This window comes from Lissotriton helveticus, chromosome 7 (assembly GCF_964261635.1).
Source record: "Lissotriton helveticus chromosome 7, aLisHel1.1, whole genome shotgun sequence".
Classification (NCBI taxonomy): Eukaryota; Metazoa; Chordata; class Amphibia; order Caudata; family Salamandridae; genus Lissotriton; species Lissotriton helveticus.
In genome coordinates this window covers 466,070,425-466,086,645 of record NC_136068.1, presented here as the reverse complement: position 1 = coordinate 466,086,645, position 16,221 = coordinate 466,070,425, and the positions used below count along the sequence as shown (strand labels likewise).

The 16,221-nt window shown below is 42.6% G+C and overlaps 1 protein-coding gene across 1 annotated transcript in view; it reads left to right on the top strand.

The window, feature by feature from the left end:
* The window catches only part of DOC2A (double C2 domain alpha), a 1,310,014-nt gene that overhangs the window by 970,246 nt on the left and 323,547 nt on the right, over window positions 1-16,221 (top strand). Inside the window, exons 7-8 of the mRNA XM_078650546.1 lie at window positions 5,386-5,445; window positions 14,875-15,032. Of these exons, the coding sequence (XP_078506672.1) occupies window positions 5,386-5,445; window positions 14,875-15,032 (218 nt within the window). The remainder of the gene's footprint in view (window positions 1-5,385; window positions 5,446-14,874; window positions 15,033-16,221) is intronic.

The following is a 16,221-nucleotide window of genomic DNA, read 5'->3' as shown; positions in this document are numbered from 1 at the left end:
CCACTTTCTTCCATCACCCTCCTATCCCTGTCTCTTTATGTCACTCTTACTTGTTCTTTTTCATCTCTGATTAATATTCCCTTTCTCACTATTTTCCTATCTTTCTCTCCCTCCTTCTGTCTTCCTTTTCTACTATTTTCTCTTTTGTTTTTGTCCAAGTCTGATAATATGAAATAAGTCCCAGTTCCTAAAAATGTGTGTCAGTGCCCACCATTGTCACAAATTAAGCACTGAAAAGTACAGCGAAAGCTCAATGGCAAGCTTAGGCAACACACTATGGGATCTATTTAGAAAGCGCTTTTTGGAGTATGTTAAAACTTACTCTTGTAATACTATTTTACATACTCTCACATGCTTTTCTGAATACTTCACAAAACATCTAGAATGGGAACAAAATATGAATATTTCTGGAATATTCATATTCAGGTAGTGGAAGCAAAAAGGTATGTGCCATCTGTGAACTTTTACTAATAGGAGTTGGACTTTTCTGGGCTGATTAAAAAATGTATGTAATATTACTTAAAAGAGAAATGCAGGTATACGTTTTTTAACACTTCAAAAACCCTTTGTGAATAGTTCCCTTCACATCTTGACCCCACCAACCAATTATGAACCAACACTTGAGAGTGCATTGTTAGACTGATCTTCACTGGCCAAACACCAGGACATCAGACCACCTTGACCTGGTCAATGAGAATACCCAGATTGGGTTGTTTTTTTATCAGTGGTTGGCATCAGCACTTATTTCTTAACACTAGCTCATATTTATAACAGCCCACCACATAGCAGAGATGCCTGTCTATTTTTATTCAGAGCACCTGAAAATAGTTTTTAACAATTCAATATATTTTTTTTTAAAACAATAGTAGCATGTTAAAGCCTTTATCACAACTTTGGGTGACCTCAAATATTCAAATGTGTCACATTTGTCAGAGCTTGATTGTTGCTAGATAGCTTTGGTAGAAGCTAACTTCAGTGGCCTCCAGATAAATATCTTGGGCCATGCCACTTAATGTTTCTACAAATTAGGCACTGCCGGAACCACATAGAAAGGACGCCCAAACTTTGAAAGTGCTAGGAGAACAGTCAAATATTATATGTGTGCGAAACAAACCCAGGTAGAGAACAAAACAGTGCTGAAGCAGTTAAATGATATGCTCAGGCTGCTGTCACAGATGATGATACATTAATTGCAATGTAGGAATCACATGCCCTTGGCACTGCAGTCTGAAAAAAAGGGTGAGTGCAAGATCTTTGGTGTAATAGCCCCTTTCACTTGTCTCCCTGCCATGACAGAGCCTAAATGGGCAGACACAGCCTTTTATGGTACTCAAGGACAGATCTTTGAAGACTCAAGTTACCATGGAACAGGGTCCAAAGGCCGCTTTTTCCAAAATCTGGCATCAAGGGTGTAGAACAGTCTCCCTCACCATCTCTAGCAAATTGGAAACTAATCCAGTTTCTGTCAAACTACTACAAATATGATTCCAAGTCTACGGTAACCACCTCACTCTAGGTCATTATGGACCCTGTCTCCACTCCTGGACTTTTCACCAACAAATCACTGATCTCGAGTCAGTTTAATTAGATTAATGGAAGTAAAATAGAATAGAACACCCAGAATGCATTACATTATCAGACATGTATAGGACTGGAAACAGCGCCTTCATGGAAAGCTTCATGCTGATCCATAAAGCCAGACCAAGAAAAAAGGGGGGTCCCAAAAGCACAATTTTCCATGGCAATTCCCATAGTAAACTTTGCTCTTCAATACAGAAAAGACAGCTGAACGTAATTATACCATATTTGAGAAAAAGTTAGAACTTTAATCAGAAAGTGTGCTTTTTGTGATTTAGTGTAAATCCATTCAGCTGTTTTCAAGAAATTAACTTTTAAAGAGGGGATTGGTTGGGCATGAAAAATGTAGGTATACATTAACCATTGGTCCTGAGGTATCAAAAAAGAAAATTGCAACTTCTTATTGATCCAGGCTGCTTTATCTTCCATCTGCCATTTCGGTCCAATGAGAACAGCCCTGGTTCCACAGGACTGGACCAATCTGATTTGCTGGGCGCAATACTAACCAAAACGTTGTAGTCCCCATTACAGGACTTGTGTACTTGGTCCCCAAGTTGTAAATTTATAGAAACAATGTCACATAAAAGAGCAGGGTGAGCAGACCTAGAGAATCAGGCCCATATGCAGGATACAAAGGGTCTCCTAAAGTAATTAATTTTAATAAGTCGTTTTATTTGGCAGTAGTACCACGGACACAACGCAGACCTCCGTGTTGAGCCACAGAACTCCCTTGGTTTTGGGATACTTCTGGAGTACTGCGGTACTGAAAGTAATAACAAAAACAATAGTGACCAGCTGCGGTCAACCCAGTGCACACAACCAAAGGCCTTGTTCAGCTGTGCTTGACCACTTCCCTAGGAGGAGTTGGGCACAAGGCCTGGCACAAGTTATATTTAGCTCACTGAACTGGTAAATTCTAGTCCTTTTTCGATTCATTTTACCTACTGGCAGTCGCCAGTAGGTAGTTATAGTTAGGACCCAGTTTCCATAGGAAAAGCGTTTTTTATTTTGCTAATAATCGTTTGATAAATCTTTACAAATTTTTTTAAACTAGTTTGCTAGTCATCATTATCATATTGCTTTATTTTGGCCAAACAGCCATAACAGTACAGTACAGCAATGTCAAACATGCATACAGATAGCTCAGTTAAAATAATCAAATAAATATGACTTCTTATAAAAATAGATAAAAAATACAATGTACAGAGTCAGCACCCAGAAAATAGCTAGACATGTGAAAGTGCACAATGCTTGACATAAACATATCATTAGAAACTCGAAATGCGGACAGTGGACCATAACTAACATGTGCAGCACCTGTACCGTAAATTACCAAACAATATCAGAAACAAAGTAATTTTGGGTGCAGATTAACAAATGTGCCCCTTGTCCAGAAACTCTTCTCCTGTTAAGGGGATATTGATCAAAAAACTAGATTGGAGCTGCACCACAACAGAACAGAAAAGTCTATGAGAGGTTATCAATGGAAGTAGAATAAACCACAATTGTATACAGAAAGTCGCTGCTAATGTCTGTCTTCTTTATTATTCAATTTATACAAACCATCAACCAGCGTGTTTCGTCCTTCTACAAAGGACTTCTTCAGGGCTGAAAATTAAAAGCATATATACAGAAAATTTGCAAAAAACACACTATACATAACTAACAACATGTATATGCACAAAACATGTATATTACATGGACAGGACATTCCAACAATGATGGAATAACATGTTACCCTCAAAAATCATTGTAACGACCTATTAAAAACCATACCCAAAATTACATACACAAATATGACATAAGCAATATTTTCAAATTAACACAAAATACTGACATACATGTGTCAAAAAACAGGGACAAAACAAAGGAGAAGAGGAATAGAAAATAGTCAAAAGAAAGTGGACAAAAGTCGTAAGATTTCAAGACCAGCTGAGATCGTGAAATAAACAAATGCGGAGACAGATAGGAACTGCAGTTGAAAAAAACAGAGTGCACCCCTTTCCCTTCTAGACCCATCAGTGAGTATTCAACACAATTATAGAGTACCCCCTATGTTAGCACTGCGGGGACCTACAACTGTCAATATATGGTAACAGACCATCCACTGGGTTGTGACCTAGTTCCAAGAAATATCTTGCACCAAAATCATAGCTTGGTATCTGTGGAAATTAAGCCAGAAAACCGTATCATATACTGTAAATGGCGCATCCATAATCTTATGTAAAGGAAAAAGGTGGCGCACTAAGCAGATGTTATACCTACCTATTTCCAAGCTCCAACGAGTAATTTCATTTGCGCTTGTTAAAACCAATGAAAACCATTTGCCAAATTATATAGTAATTAGAGGAGCATGTGGTGTGATAGCCAAGGAGCGATAAACAGTGCATCAGTGTTAAAAGGACTAGCACATTATGATGGAGACTATCCACCCTAGCTAGTACACCTGTGGAAAGGAGATAAATCATTTTCTTAAAAAAACTGAATGTAAGCAAATCAGTGTGTAAATAGAAAAAGTAAACACTACATAAAACCTAAGTACATCATTAACTTTTTTTACAAAATGTCTTCAGTAAGTGGTCCCTTTTGGATTCGATAACATTGAATTTAAACCTACATATCAACCACAGCGTGGGTGGGAAACAACTACCATGCAAACAACATAAGATGGAAATAAATCTTCAAACATGATGACAATCATTTGTAGACAAAAAAAAAGATTCTTCACATGCCAGAGTTGTAATGTTTACCATTTCGGGAAGAATAGAATCAAGACATTCAGATACAATACGCTGAAGGAGTATGAGATAAGACACTTCATAAATTGTGAGACTAAGTACGTGGTATACGTTTTGGCCTGTGAAGGTGGAAAGATTTATGTTGGAAGCACTGTGAGACCTCACAAGTAACGTATACAAGAGCATATACGGGCAATCAAGAACAATGACTTGAAATACCTAATGACTTATCATATGGGGGAACAGCATGGTGGTGAATGCAGAGTCTGGTGTCATGGTATTGACCACAGCCCGGTTCATCCCCGGGGTGGCAATCAGGAATTGGCCCTGTGCTACAGGGAAGCTGTTTGGATATGCCGTTTAAGAAGTACTGAAATGGGACACAATACGGACGATGAAATGCATTATCCTTTATAATAAGTCAGATATGATTTTGTACCCCATCTGTGGGCTGGTTCTTAGCTGTTTCCATCTAGAAATGAACAATCATTGACAAACAAGTCAAACTGTACTATGTGTTCCCTTTATCGGTCTGATCATTCTAGTTTGTGTCACTATTGTGTTAACTTATATAAGTAATCTCTATTACTGTTGGGTTGGGTTGCCTTCTTGTTGGAATTGTAAAATGTTGCTTCCCTGTTTCCTTTAACTCAAGGTTGAAGGAGTATATGGGGAATCAAGACTAGGTATTTGTACTCTGACCTTTGATAGCGCTGGCCTCAGGCTTTTGGGTAAAAGTTACGGCTTGGTAATTTTTCTTTTACAAATTAAGCTCTGCTTCATGCCCTTCACACTTCCTCGATTATGTCCTTCTAAGTGCCCGCTCTTGCGGCACACCTCTTCCCAGTACTGTCTTTCCTCATTTCCTGCCCTCTCCCCTTCCCTCCTCTTTTAATTTCCCATGTTGCCTGTGTTTTGCTCCTGCTTCTATATACCATCTTCTCTGCTATTATTTTCCAGTATCTCCCTCAGTTCAATAATATTTGCTCAAATCTTTCTCTCTCCTCTATTGCTTCCTGTTTCTTTTCTGCCTCTCCTTTTAACCCGTCTGCATTCTCTCATCTTGCAGCTGGCCTCTCCGTCCTCCATGACAGCCGCCCTGAGAGGGATATCCTGCTACTTGAAAGAGGTGAGATACAGATAACAAATGAGTTTATTCCCTCCCATGTGGGCCCACCCTCCCTTTATTACCTCAGGTCTATCTCTAGGAAATGAAATTTAATTTATAAATTAAATGAAATTGAATTTATAAAGCGCATGGCTGCCAGAGAGCGTCCCAGCGCTGAAGAACAAAGAGCAGACTGAGGGGGGTACCGTTAATTAGGGATCACTGGGAAAAAGAAATGTTTTAAGAAGCTTCCGAAACTTCAAATAGCTGGGTTCAGTTCGAATCTTGCCAGGAAGGGCATTCCACAGCCTGGCCGCATTAACCGAGAATCGATGGCCCCCAGAGCGGGCCTTCCTAACTCTGGGGACCTTGGCCAGATTTCCAAGGTCAGAACGGAGAGTCCGAGAAGACTTGTAAGGGCAGATCAAATTCCTAAGAATAGGGGGTCCGTTACCCTGAAGTGACTTATGGGTTATGCAAAGAGATTTAAATTTAATTCTTTCACGTATCGGCAACCAATGAAGAGATCTCAGTGCAGGTCTGGCCGAGGATCTTATTGAGGAGCCGGTAAGCAACCTAAATGCTGAGTTCTGAACACGTTGGAGGGTGTTGATGGTTGTTTCGGGTGCCACCAAAAACAAGGCATTGCTATAGTCCAGTCTAGATAATATTAACCCCTGGATTAGCAGCTTCCTGGACTGGAATGGCAAGAGTGGAAGAACCTTCAGCACAGACCGGAGTAGCCATAACATATGCCTGCTGTTTTCTTCAATTGGGTCCTGAAGGAAGGGCTGAGTAGGGTGTGGAGAGGTTGATTATATGTGTGGGTGTAAGCAATAAGAAATACCCTACACATCTGTTCATCTACCATTGGCTCTGCTGTGACCTCCCTTTGTGAACTGTGCCAAGTCTTTTCCCATCCCGGTGACTTTTTAACCCTGACTCGGTCACTGATTCTTTGTGTGACCTGAAGCCTGTCCCTCCGTCCCTTTTCATCTAATCATGGCACTGCTGCAGACTCTGTAGGTCCTCACCTTGTAACCCTGGTTCTGCTACTGAGTGCGACCTCAAACTGGCCTCTTTCCTTAACTAGCTTTGCCACTTACTCTGCTGGAACTCAGACAGGCCCCTTCCCCATAAAACATCAAAAAGTGAGGGTGTAATCTTGCAAAAGCCTCAGCAACTTGTTTGCATTCCATTCAGCCATTTGTGTCTGCTATGCTATTCCAGAAGATAACCAACCACAATTGAAATCAGTCTTGGCGTCCAATAGGAACAATTCATCCCAAACTGCCTTGACACATGACCGCAAAATAGGAACACTAGCAATCCAAATTTGGTTGAACCTTTTTGGGCCTCATCAGGAAGGTACAGCTTGGATGTTCTGTTATGTTATGTTATGTGTATTTGCATTATCACCAGTGAGAGTATCCTGGCACTGAGAAGGCAAGTGTGCCTAGCCCTGCCTATGGTAGGTTGGTTAATTGAAAAGCCAGGTCTTCAGCTTCCTGTGGACGTCAAGAAGAGAAAAGGAGATCCTTTGGTACAGTGAGCATAGGACCCACATCTGGGTATACCTGCCGCACTTAAGGTGCCACTATGACAAACAAACGGTGACTGGTGAATTCTTGCAAAAGTCTAAGCTCATGGTAACTGTTCAATCTATGATGATATGTATATTGTGTTCTCTAATAGCAAAAAAGCATGTCCATATGGCCTACTGTACTCTAATATTTTATTACGCATATACCTTACTTTGCTAAACTTTAATCCCAACTATTACTGTAACTAATATGCACAGCATGGGTTCTAACTTTGATGTAGAACCTGGCTTACTCCAGTATTGGAACTTTCATAGATTCACATGCTTGAATCGTTCCCCATTGCCGAGATGGGAGTACTCGGTATATAAAAAAGCAATGCTTAGATAAATACAAAACAGAAAAAAGGCCTAGGGCCATTTCCATTTTGTAGCCCATAACAGTCATTATGCAAAATAGACTAAACTTTTCCCTGAACCAATCAGGACCTCTCACCCACTAGAACACTCCTGAGAGAACCTTAGCCCTTCAGATTTTCTACCGCACGTTGTGCTAGGGAGTCTCCTTTGAGCTCTGCTCAAACTTTCTCTTGCCACTTTAGATTTGGAGATTTTTCTTGTGAATTTCATCTGCTGTTATCATCTTTATTGCTGACTACTAATTCATTCTACCTGAGAATTTCTCAAAAAGAGAAAAAGGGTTTGTTTAGAGCCTGTGCCACTTGTTCCAAGAAGAGGCTCTTCACTGATGTCCCTCATTCTGACTGCATTTAACGTCTTTATTCGGACCATTAAGCAAAAGACTGTAAGGTATGTCGTACCTTTTCAAGTAAAACCCTAAGGGACGGTGAAGGGCGCCTTTTGATATAGCTTCAAAAGCTTAAGGCCAGAAAGGAGGTTATCTCCAGTGATTGTGATGAGGCATCCTCTTTTTCATCTAGGAGGTCTCAGAAAAGAAAGAAATCACCTCATACTCATTCCTCAGAGGAGCGTCCTGAGAAGGCCCTCAAAAAGACCATTCATGGGTCTTCTGGGCACATTCCCTCAAAATCTCCTCGGACTAAAGAAAAGGAGAGTAAGGGGCATACTTCGGGGGATAAGGCTACCTAAAAGACGGGTTCTGAGCCTCTAAATCACACCCTCAGGTCAGACAATCCTTCAAGAAGCCTCCCTCAATACCTCCAGAGGTAAAATCACCGAGATCCGCATTGACAACGGGATCGCCGACGAAGAGGACTTTGTCGTCGACGACAAAGATTGAGGTTAAGTTGATCCCAAAGAAGCCTTCTCTGCCTGTGATTGATTGCTCTCCGTCGACGATGTCACTATCGATGAAGGTTTTGACGCCGGTAACGTTGTCGACGACTACTTTATCGACAACGACGACTGCTCTGAAAACGGGATTGTGGACGACTACAACGACGACGGTAACTACTTTGTCGATGACGGATAAGGCACTGCTGTTGGTGTCGATGGCTGCATCGACGATGACGGTGTCGGTGATCTCGTCGACGGGCTCGTTGATGAGGGAAAAAAGGCTAGAGAAGTTGGAAGTGGGCAGGAAGAGGAGGATTACACCGGAAATCACCTCACCGAGCAAGAATACACCTCTTGTGCCATCATACCTGCTGGAGGAGCAGGATTCAGAGGAGGAGGATGAAGGCCCTTTTGACTATGCGAGTAGCCCTTCACAATTACATGTGAAGTGTCAGGAGGATGACTTTGATGATTGATGAGAAATACGGGAAGTATCAATACCCTCCCCAGCAACAATATCACCTGGGTTACCAGGAAGAGATGGTTGGCATATCATCTTCCTTATTGATGGACCTGCAGTTTGTGCTGGCGGACTACAGAAAGAGATTCCCTCCAACTCCAGTATCTCAGGTGGTGCCATTAGCTGCTCCACGCCCACGCTCCATTCCAGCTACTCCAGTTAGTAGCAGGGAGTTACTGCCAGAGGCCTTGTCAAGATCACCTCAGCCAATGCCTCAACAAGATCCAGTCACCACGGATGATGACCAAGAGAAGGGAGAGATAACGGACCCTAACAAGGAGTGGGATGACTACCTTATTCCTTCGCCTTCTTCTCCCTCTCCAGTGCAGATTGATTCACCCCCAGAGGACATCGACGGATTCCATAATTTGATGGAAAGAGCAGCGAAGAGATTTGAAATTCCAATGTCAACTACCCAGATTGAGTGTTTCTAATATGATTTCAAAGAACCATACAGGAAATCAGTTAGAGCTATCCCTATCATTAGCCATGTTTGGGAGGAAGGCCTTAAGGTCATGAGGACACCGGTGATGATCACACCGGAACTCACCAGACTGGAGAAGAAGTATAAAGCACCAGGGAATGCTCCAGCTTGTCTAGTGGGCCATCCCAAACCGGACTCTGTCATTTCCCAGTCTACTCAGCAGAAGTCCAAAAATCTGTCAGCTGCTATTGCAATGCCTCCTGACAGAGAGGGTAGATGCTTGGATAATGCAGGCAAAAGATGTTCTTACATGTCTGCTCTTCTGGTCAGAGCTGCAAATGTCCTTGCCGTTCTGGAAGATATGATAGGCAGATGTGGTGTGACCTGACGCCTTATATAGATCTGATTCCTGAGGATAGCAGACAGGAGGTGAGAAAGATCCTTCAGGATGGAGAAAGGGCTTAGGCTGAAGTCATTGATTGCGTGATGGCCATCGCTACCACAGCTTTCAGATCGCTTTGAGGGGGGCGGTGTTGCGCCATCAAGGATGGCTGAGAGCAGCAGCTTTTAGACAGGAGGTCCAGATAAGATGTTTAATCTTCCCTTCGATGGGGAAGCCTTATTTGGGAAGCATGTGGACGATGCGCTACAGAGTATGAAAAAGGATACAGATACCGCGAAGGCCCTGGGGACACTGCAAAATCAGAAGGTGCCCTTTCGAGGAGCTAGAGGGAGTGTCCAAACATCATATAGAAGGGGATACCAACAGAACAGATACTCCTCCTACTCTGCATCTTCACCATACTCACATCAGTATGGTGAACGATAAACAGGGGGCTACTCAAAATCCGCTCCTAGAGGAAGATGAGGTCTTGAAGGAAAAGACAATTCGCGAAGACAATGACAACCTTCAGGCTCCAGCTATATTTATCCCTCCCACTCCAGAAGTTCCCCTGGGTTGAAGAATTTCCTATCATCTTCATCATTGGCAAAAAATAACTACGGGCCGATGGGTCCTCAATTGAATACAATTTGGACATACTTTAGAGTTTCTTCAAATTCCCCCTTGTACTCCTCCGACACGTAAAAAGGTCAAACATCTGCATCTGATGCACTTGGAGATTCAGACAATGCTCCGATAGGGAGCAAGACAACCGGTGCCAATCTCCCAGAGAGGCCAATCTCCCAGAGAGGAAGGGGACATTGTACTGCTGTTAGGCTTCAAATCAGCCCCAAGAATTTTCACAAAATGTCTGGCTCAGTGGTGGTTGTTCTAAGGAAACAAAGACACCAGGTGTTTCCTTACCTGGATGACTGGTTAATCAAAGGCCTTCCAGAGCATCGGCTCAGTTGTTAACAGTGGCATGTGTAGAATTATTTGCCAAACTGGGCCTGACTCTGAACACGGAGAAGTCATCCCTCCATCCAGCGAGGAACATCACATTCTTGGGGGCGATTCTGGACACCACAGTAAACAAAGCATTTCCTTCCTTGGAGAGACAGAGGTGAATCTCTCTATCCCAGGCATTTGCAAAAAGAAAGTGTCTTTCAGTACGCCGTTACAAGTCAGTACTAGGAACAATGTCCTCTTGCATCCCTCTCATTCCTTTCTGCCGATTAAGGATGTGTCCGTTGAAGGAACAACTGGATTTACAATGGCGTCAGGGAGTGGGATCCTTCGACGAAATTGTCACAATCACACCGGCCATGGTTCAGGCAGTAGCATGGTGGACCCAACAGCAAAATATCTCAGTCGGCCTTTCCTTCCTTACCGAAGCAGCTCTGCTGGTATTTACCAACGATGCATCCCTAGAAGGTTGGGGGGCTTTTCTTCAAGACCTCCAGGTCAGTGGTCGTTGGAAGTTACAGGAACAGCAACTTCACATCAATCTACCGGAACTCAGGGCAGTGGGATTGGCATTGCTGGCTTTCATGCCGAGAATACAAGGCTCAGCTGTACTAATCAGGACAAACAACACAACAGCCATCCATTATCTTAACAAACAGGGCGTTACGAGATCGCTCTCCCTGTCTCAGGAAGCCCAGGAAATATGGAAATGGGCAGTTCAAAATGGAATATCCCTGAAAGCGAAACATCTTCTGGGAGATCAGAATGTCAAGGCGGACACTCTGAGCAGGCTCAAATCAACATGCCACGAGTGAGAGATCAATCAGGTAATTCTAGAAGGCATCTTCCTACGGTGGGGAGAACCAACAGTGGATCTCTTTGCGACAGCCCACAACAAAAAATGCTTGTTCTTCACAAGTTGGCTTCACCAACGGGGGTCTTGGAGGAATGCGTTTTTGATGGCATCGTCAGGCATCTTTGCCTATGCCTTTTTTCAGATTCCCCTCCTGCCACGCATTCTTACAAAGATCAAAAGTGGGCCGTGCAGAATGATCCTGATAGCCCCATGGTGGCCCAGACAACACTGGTTCACGGAGCTTCTTCTACTGTCGGAGGCTCATCCAATTCGCCTTCAACCAATACCTACACTCTTGACGATGTCCCAGGGACAAGTACTTCATCCAGATTCGAAATCACTACTTTTAGCGGCTTGGCTCTTGAACACTGTGAATTTCAACATTTAAGTATTTCATCTGAATGCAAGGATATCTTGTCAAATGCCAGGGCAGAAAGTACAAACAAGACATACAGGATGAAATGGAATAGGTTCTGTATATGGTGTCAGGAGTTTAATATTCATCCTCTGAGATCGGCATCTCATGAGATTATCCCATATATTCTGCTCTTGGCAAAATCTGGTTTAGTTCATGCATCGATAAGAGTGCATCTAGCCGCTATATCACGTTACAGAAGAACTTCCTCTGGATCATCGTTGTGGTCTGAGAGAATCATCAAACAATTCATGAAGGGGTTATTTTGTACTTTTCCTCCGGTGAGGCCTCCACCACCTCTCTGGGAACTAAATATTGTATTATCTCAACTAATGAAGCAGCCCTTCGAACTTATTCACAGAGCGGTTCTCAAATTTTTATCGTGGAAGATAGCTCTTCTGCTAGCACTCTGTCACGATGTGTATCCTCAGGATCGGCTTGTAGCTGATAATAGTCCACCTCCTGATAGCCCCGAGCCAGAAGCCCTAATGGCACTGGTCAGCGAGGTGATCAAGTGAGGGAAGGAAAGGAAGGGAACAGCAGGGAGGGAGATCTGAGAAAACAAGAAAAGATAATCAAGACACAGTTCCCTTTCTCAACACGCAAAGTATACTTATCAACAGTTATTAACCACGTAAATGGAAACCTGAACAATATACCTGTAAAGGAAATAATTAACATAAGACAAGGCTTGGTTCCTAGAATTCATACGAATGTCTGTTCATGCGCAGTATGGGTGTGCTGTAACAAGATACATAAAACATCACAATTCAGATACAGCCTTCATCATGATTAACAACACCTTGTACCTTTAGAGACATCTCATGCCATGTTACACATACCCTTCTAGAACTCTGAACTTCGTCACAGGGAACCGAGGGTTGGTCCGAACCTCACACAAGAACCCCTGTTAAGTAGAGTCAAGAAACAATGCACCCAAACATTAATCAGACTTCAAGTATTAGGAACAGCGATTACGAAACAGCTAGGAACATCTTTTCAGTGCATGTCTCCTAGCAATTGAACAGTCGAATCCTTTGCACTGTTCCACATTAACCCAGTAGTATATCACGACCAACCAATACTTCCAAGCTTCATGGAGAATGCTGCCGGATAATATCCATAGATGAGAGCTGTAGACTCAGTTGTCAAAACAAACAAGAACTAAATAACAATAAAGTACTGTCACCACAGTACTAGCGAAATCCATTGGGACTTAATGTAACCCCACACAGGAATCACAAATGCAGACACGAACTCACTCGACACCGCGGGAGCACTCTGGAGAACTGGGGTTAGGAACACCATATAGAGCGCATTGAAATGGTGCATGCACCCCTACCTCATCAGGAGAAGTAGTCCACAAAAGTCCTCACGAAAGCCAAAACTATGCAAAGACTCCTATAAGAGCGGGAGGAAGATCCCCTACTCCGTAGCTGACATCGGGGGGGAGGAAAAGCAAGGAGTCCTCCTTGCACCAGAGTACACAAAGAATTTCCGACGTGGTTTCTTGGTCCTTCCTCCTTTTCTAGGCGACCCGGAAGTACGTCACCGGCAGAACTGGAGGATCATGGGAGTGGTAGTTCTTGATCCCGCTGATCCCGATCATACTGGAGAGAGCGTCCTTTGCCTTAGGATCCATGGACGATGACGCGCTCAGGTAAGTTTCAACACACTCACTTTGGCCGGAAGAGTTGGGGAGATACAGACTCTCACCATACAGGAACCTTTCTTGCAGTTCAAGGAGGACCAGATAGTCCTCAGAACTAATCCAAAATGTATACCCAAGGTGCCATCAGACTTTTAATTGAATGAACCTCTAATTCTTAAAAGGTTTTTTCCTCAACCAACTACTGCGGCGGAAAGAGCTCCCCACTCGCTAGAATTCCAGCGCTGTCTCAAATTCTATTTGCAAAGGACAAAACCTTTCCGCAAGTCATCACAGCACTTTGTGTCTTTTATTGCACCCAGGAAGGGTTTTTCTCTATCCAAAGAGGAATTGTCCAATGAATTTCCAGTGCAATTCAATATTGTCATCAGGCGGCTGGGAAGCTGTTGAATGCACAAGTTTGTGCTCATTCTACGAGTGCAGTGTTTACTTCCACTGCTTTGTTTGTTGGGGTACCTGTCCAGGATATCTGCAGGGCGGCTTCCTGGAAGAGTATGCACACCTTCACCAGACATTACTGCCTGGATGCAGCCGCGGATAAGGGTGTGGCAGTGGGACAAGCGGTGCTGAGAAACCTTTTCCAGTGACGGTCAGCCCTCATTACCATCCCTCCTACCTATATGCATTGCATGTTCACATTTTATTGTAACAGTTTTTTTCTTGTTATATTGTAAGATGGATAGACATTGTTGTTATTATCAAAGAATATGTCTAGGCTATGCAATACCTGCGGGTTTTAAGATGAAGCAAATGTATGGGGCAGTTTCAAGACGCATTCTGTCTTATGTCTGTTTCAGGCACAATAAAATGAGCTACTTACTGCTAGCTACTCTGATTCAAGCATGTGAATCTATGAAAGTTCTAATACTGGAATAAGAAAACAAGTTACTTACCTGTAACTGTAGTTCTCCAGTATTGGTAACATTCATAGATTCACATGCGACCCACCCTCCTCCCCTGAGAGGCTCACCTTTCGATTTTTTGGGCACAAACATTATCTTTGACACAAGTGCTTGAAAATCTGAGGGGCTAATGTTCTCTCAGGAGTATTCTAGAGGGTGAGAGGTCCAGATTGGTTCAGGGAAAAGTTTAGTCTCTTTTACATAATGACTATTATGGGCTACAAAATGGAAATGGCCTAGGCCTTTTTTCTGTTTTGTATTTATCTAAGCATTGCCTTTTTATGTACCAGGGACTCCCATCTCGGCAACTGGGAATGATTCAAGCATGTGAATTGATGAAAGTTACCAATACTGGAGAACTACAGTTACAGGTAAGTAACTTGTTTTCTTAGTAGTGGATAAAGACCCAGGCAAAGTGATTTACTGTCTCAACCCAGTTACTCATCTGGGCCACACTCTGTGGACCTGATTGGTCAGCCCAGAAAGTGGCAGTACTGACCCTGTCTTTTCTCCTTGCAGCTGGAAAAGGCAGAGGAATGGGAGCTGGAGGAGCGGGGTCGCATTCTGCTATCACTTACATACAGCTCGGCACGGGGTGGCCTAGTGGTGGGTATCGTGCGCTGTGCCCACCTGGCTGCCATGGATGTTAACGGATATTCTGATCCCTATGTCAAAACGTGAGTCGGGGTTGTAGGCATGTCGGGGTAGAGAAAAAAAAGTAATTACTTTATATCTCAGATCTTCACACAAATATGATCCTTGTTATTCCACAAGTTGTTTGTTGAAATCCAGAGGTAGAATCTATAACTTGATCACTTTTTCAAACAAATTTCTTCCACTATATAGAAGCTATATGATGCATGTTTTCACTCATAGATACCAAAGAGATTTACCAATGATGTGTTAATTAATAAAATATGTTGAAAGGATTACTTAAGGAATTGCTGAAATCAGAAGCAAGCTTACTGCTTTTGCATTGTAATCATTTTAAGGTCTGGCTTGAGATTGCTTTGGCTGTTCCTCTGTGCTTATTCCATCAGTATCCAATACACAGTAAGAGCCCCCTCAGCCAGTGGCGGTCGGTGTAGGTGAGCACAGTGGGATGGGGTGAGGCGGGGTGGGCGGATGTCGACAGACGGAAAAGGATTTATTAATTTATTTAATTTTCCCTATTCCGTCGTTGGTCAACATCCCAGTGCCAGTTCCACTTACCTGCACTGACCGCCACTGACCTCAGCCTTTGCTTGTCGCATCATTTATATGTTGATTACCCTACATTACGACCATTGGGTGTTGCAACTGTCGTTCATGACAAATTGAGTACTTCCTCTTGTTTGCTGTTAGTCCTGTTAGTAGAAACAAACCCAATCACTATCATACGGTTTACATCCTACCTTTGAGTTAACCTAGATCATCCACTTTTAACATATAATGTCTACAAATATGGATGATGTGAAACTCCTACACTTTATAACCCTCATTGTCTTTTGTAACATTTCCAGTACATTTATCGGCATACTTCTATGATTTATTGTCTCTTTGTATGTGACATCCTTCACCAGGATGAGTAGAGCTATAAAAGAATTACAAACAAAATAAATTATTAAATGTCATTTACTTTTTTATTTGATTAATTACTCATGCACACACATAAAGATGAAGAATTACAAGAAAACAACAGCCAACCGGGGAAACAATATGGATCTAAGAGGATACAATGAGACAGTAAGAAATATAATATCCGAAAAAGAAGTGACTCAAAATAGATGGAGTCACAAAAGAACAAAAATATATTTCCACTACAATGTTTTGGCTTCCACCTTCCATATCTACATAGCTGACATTGATGCATTTTCAATGAAGATT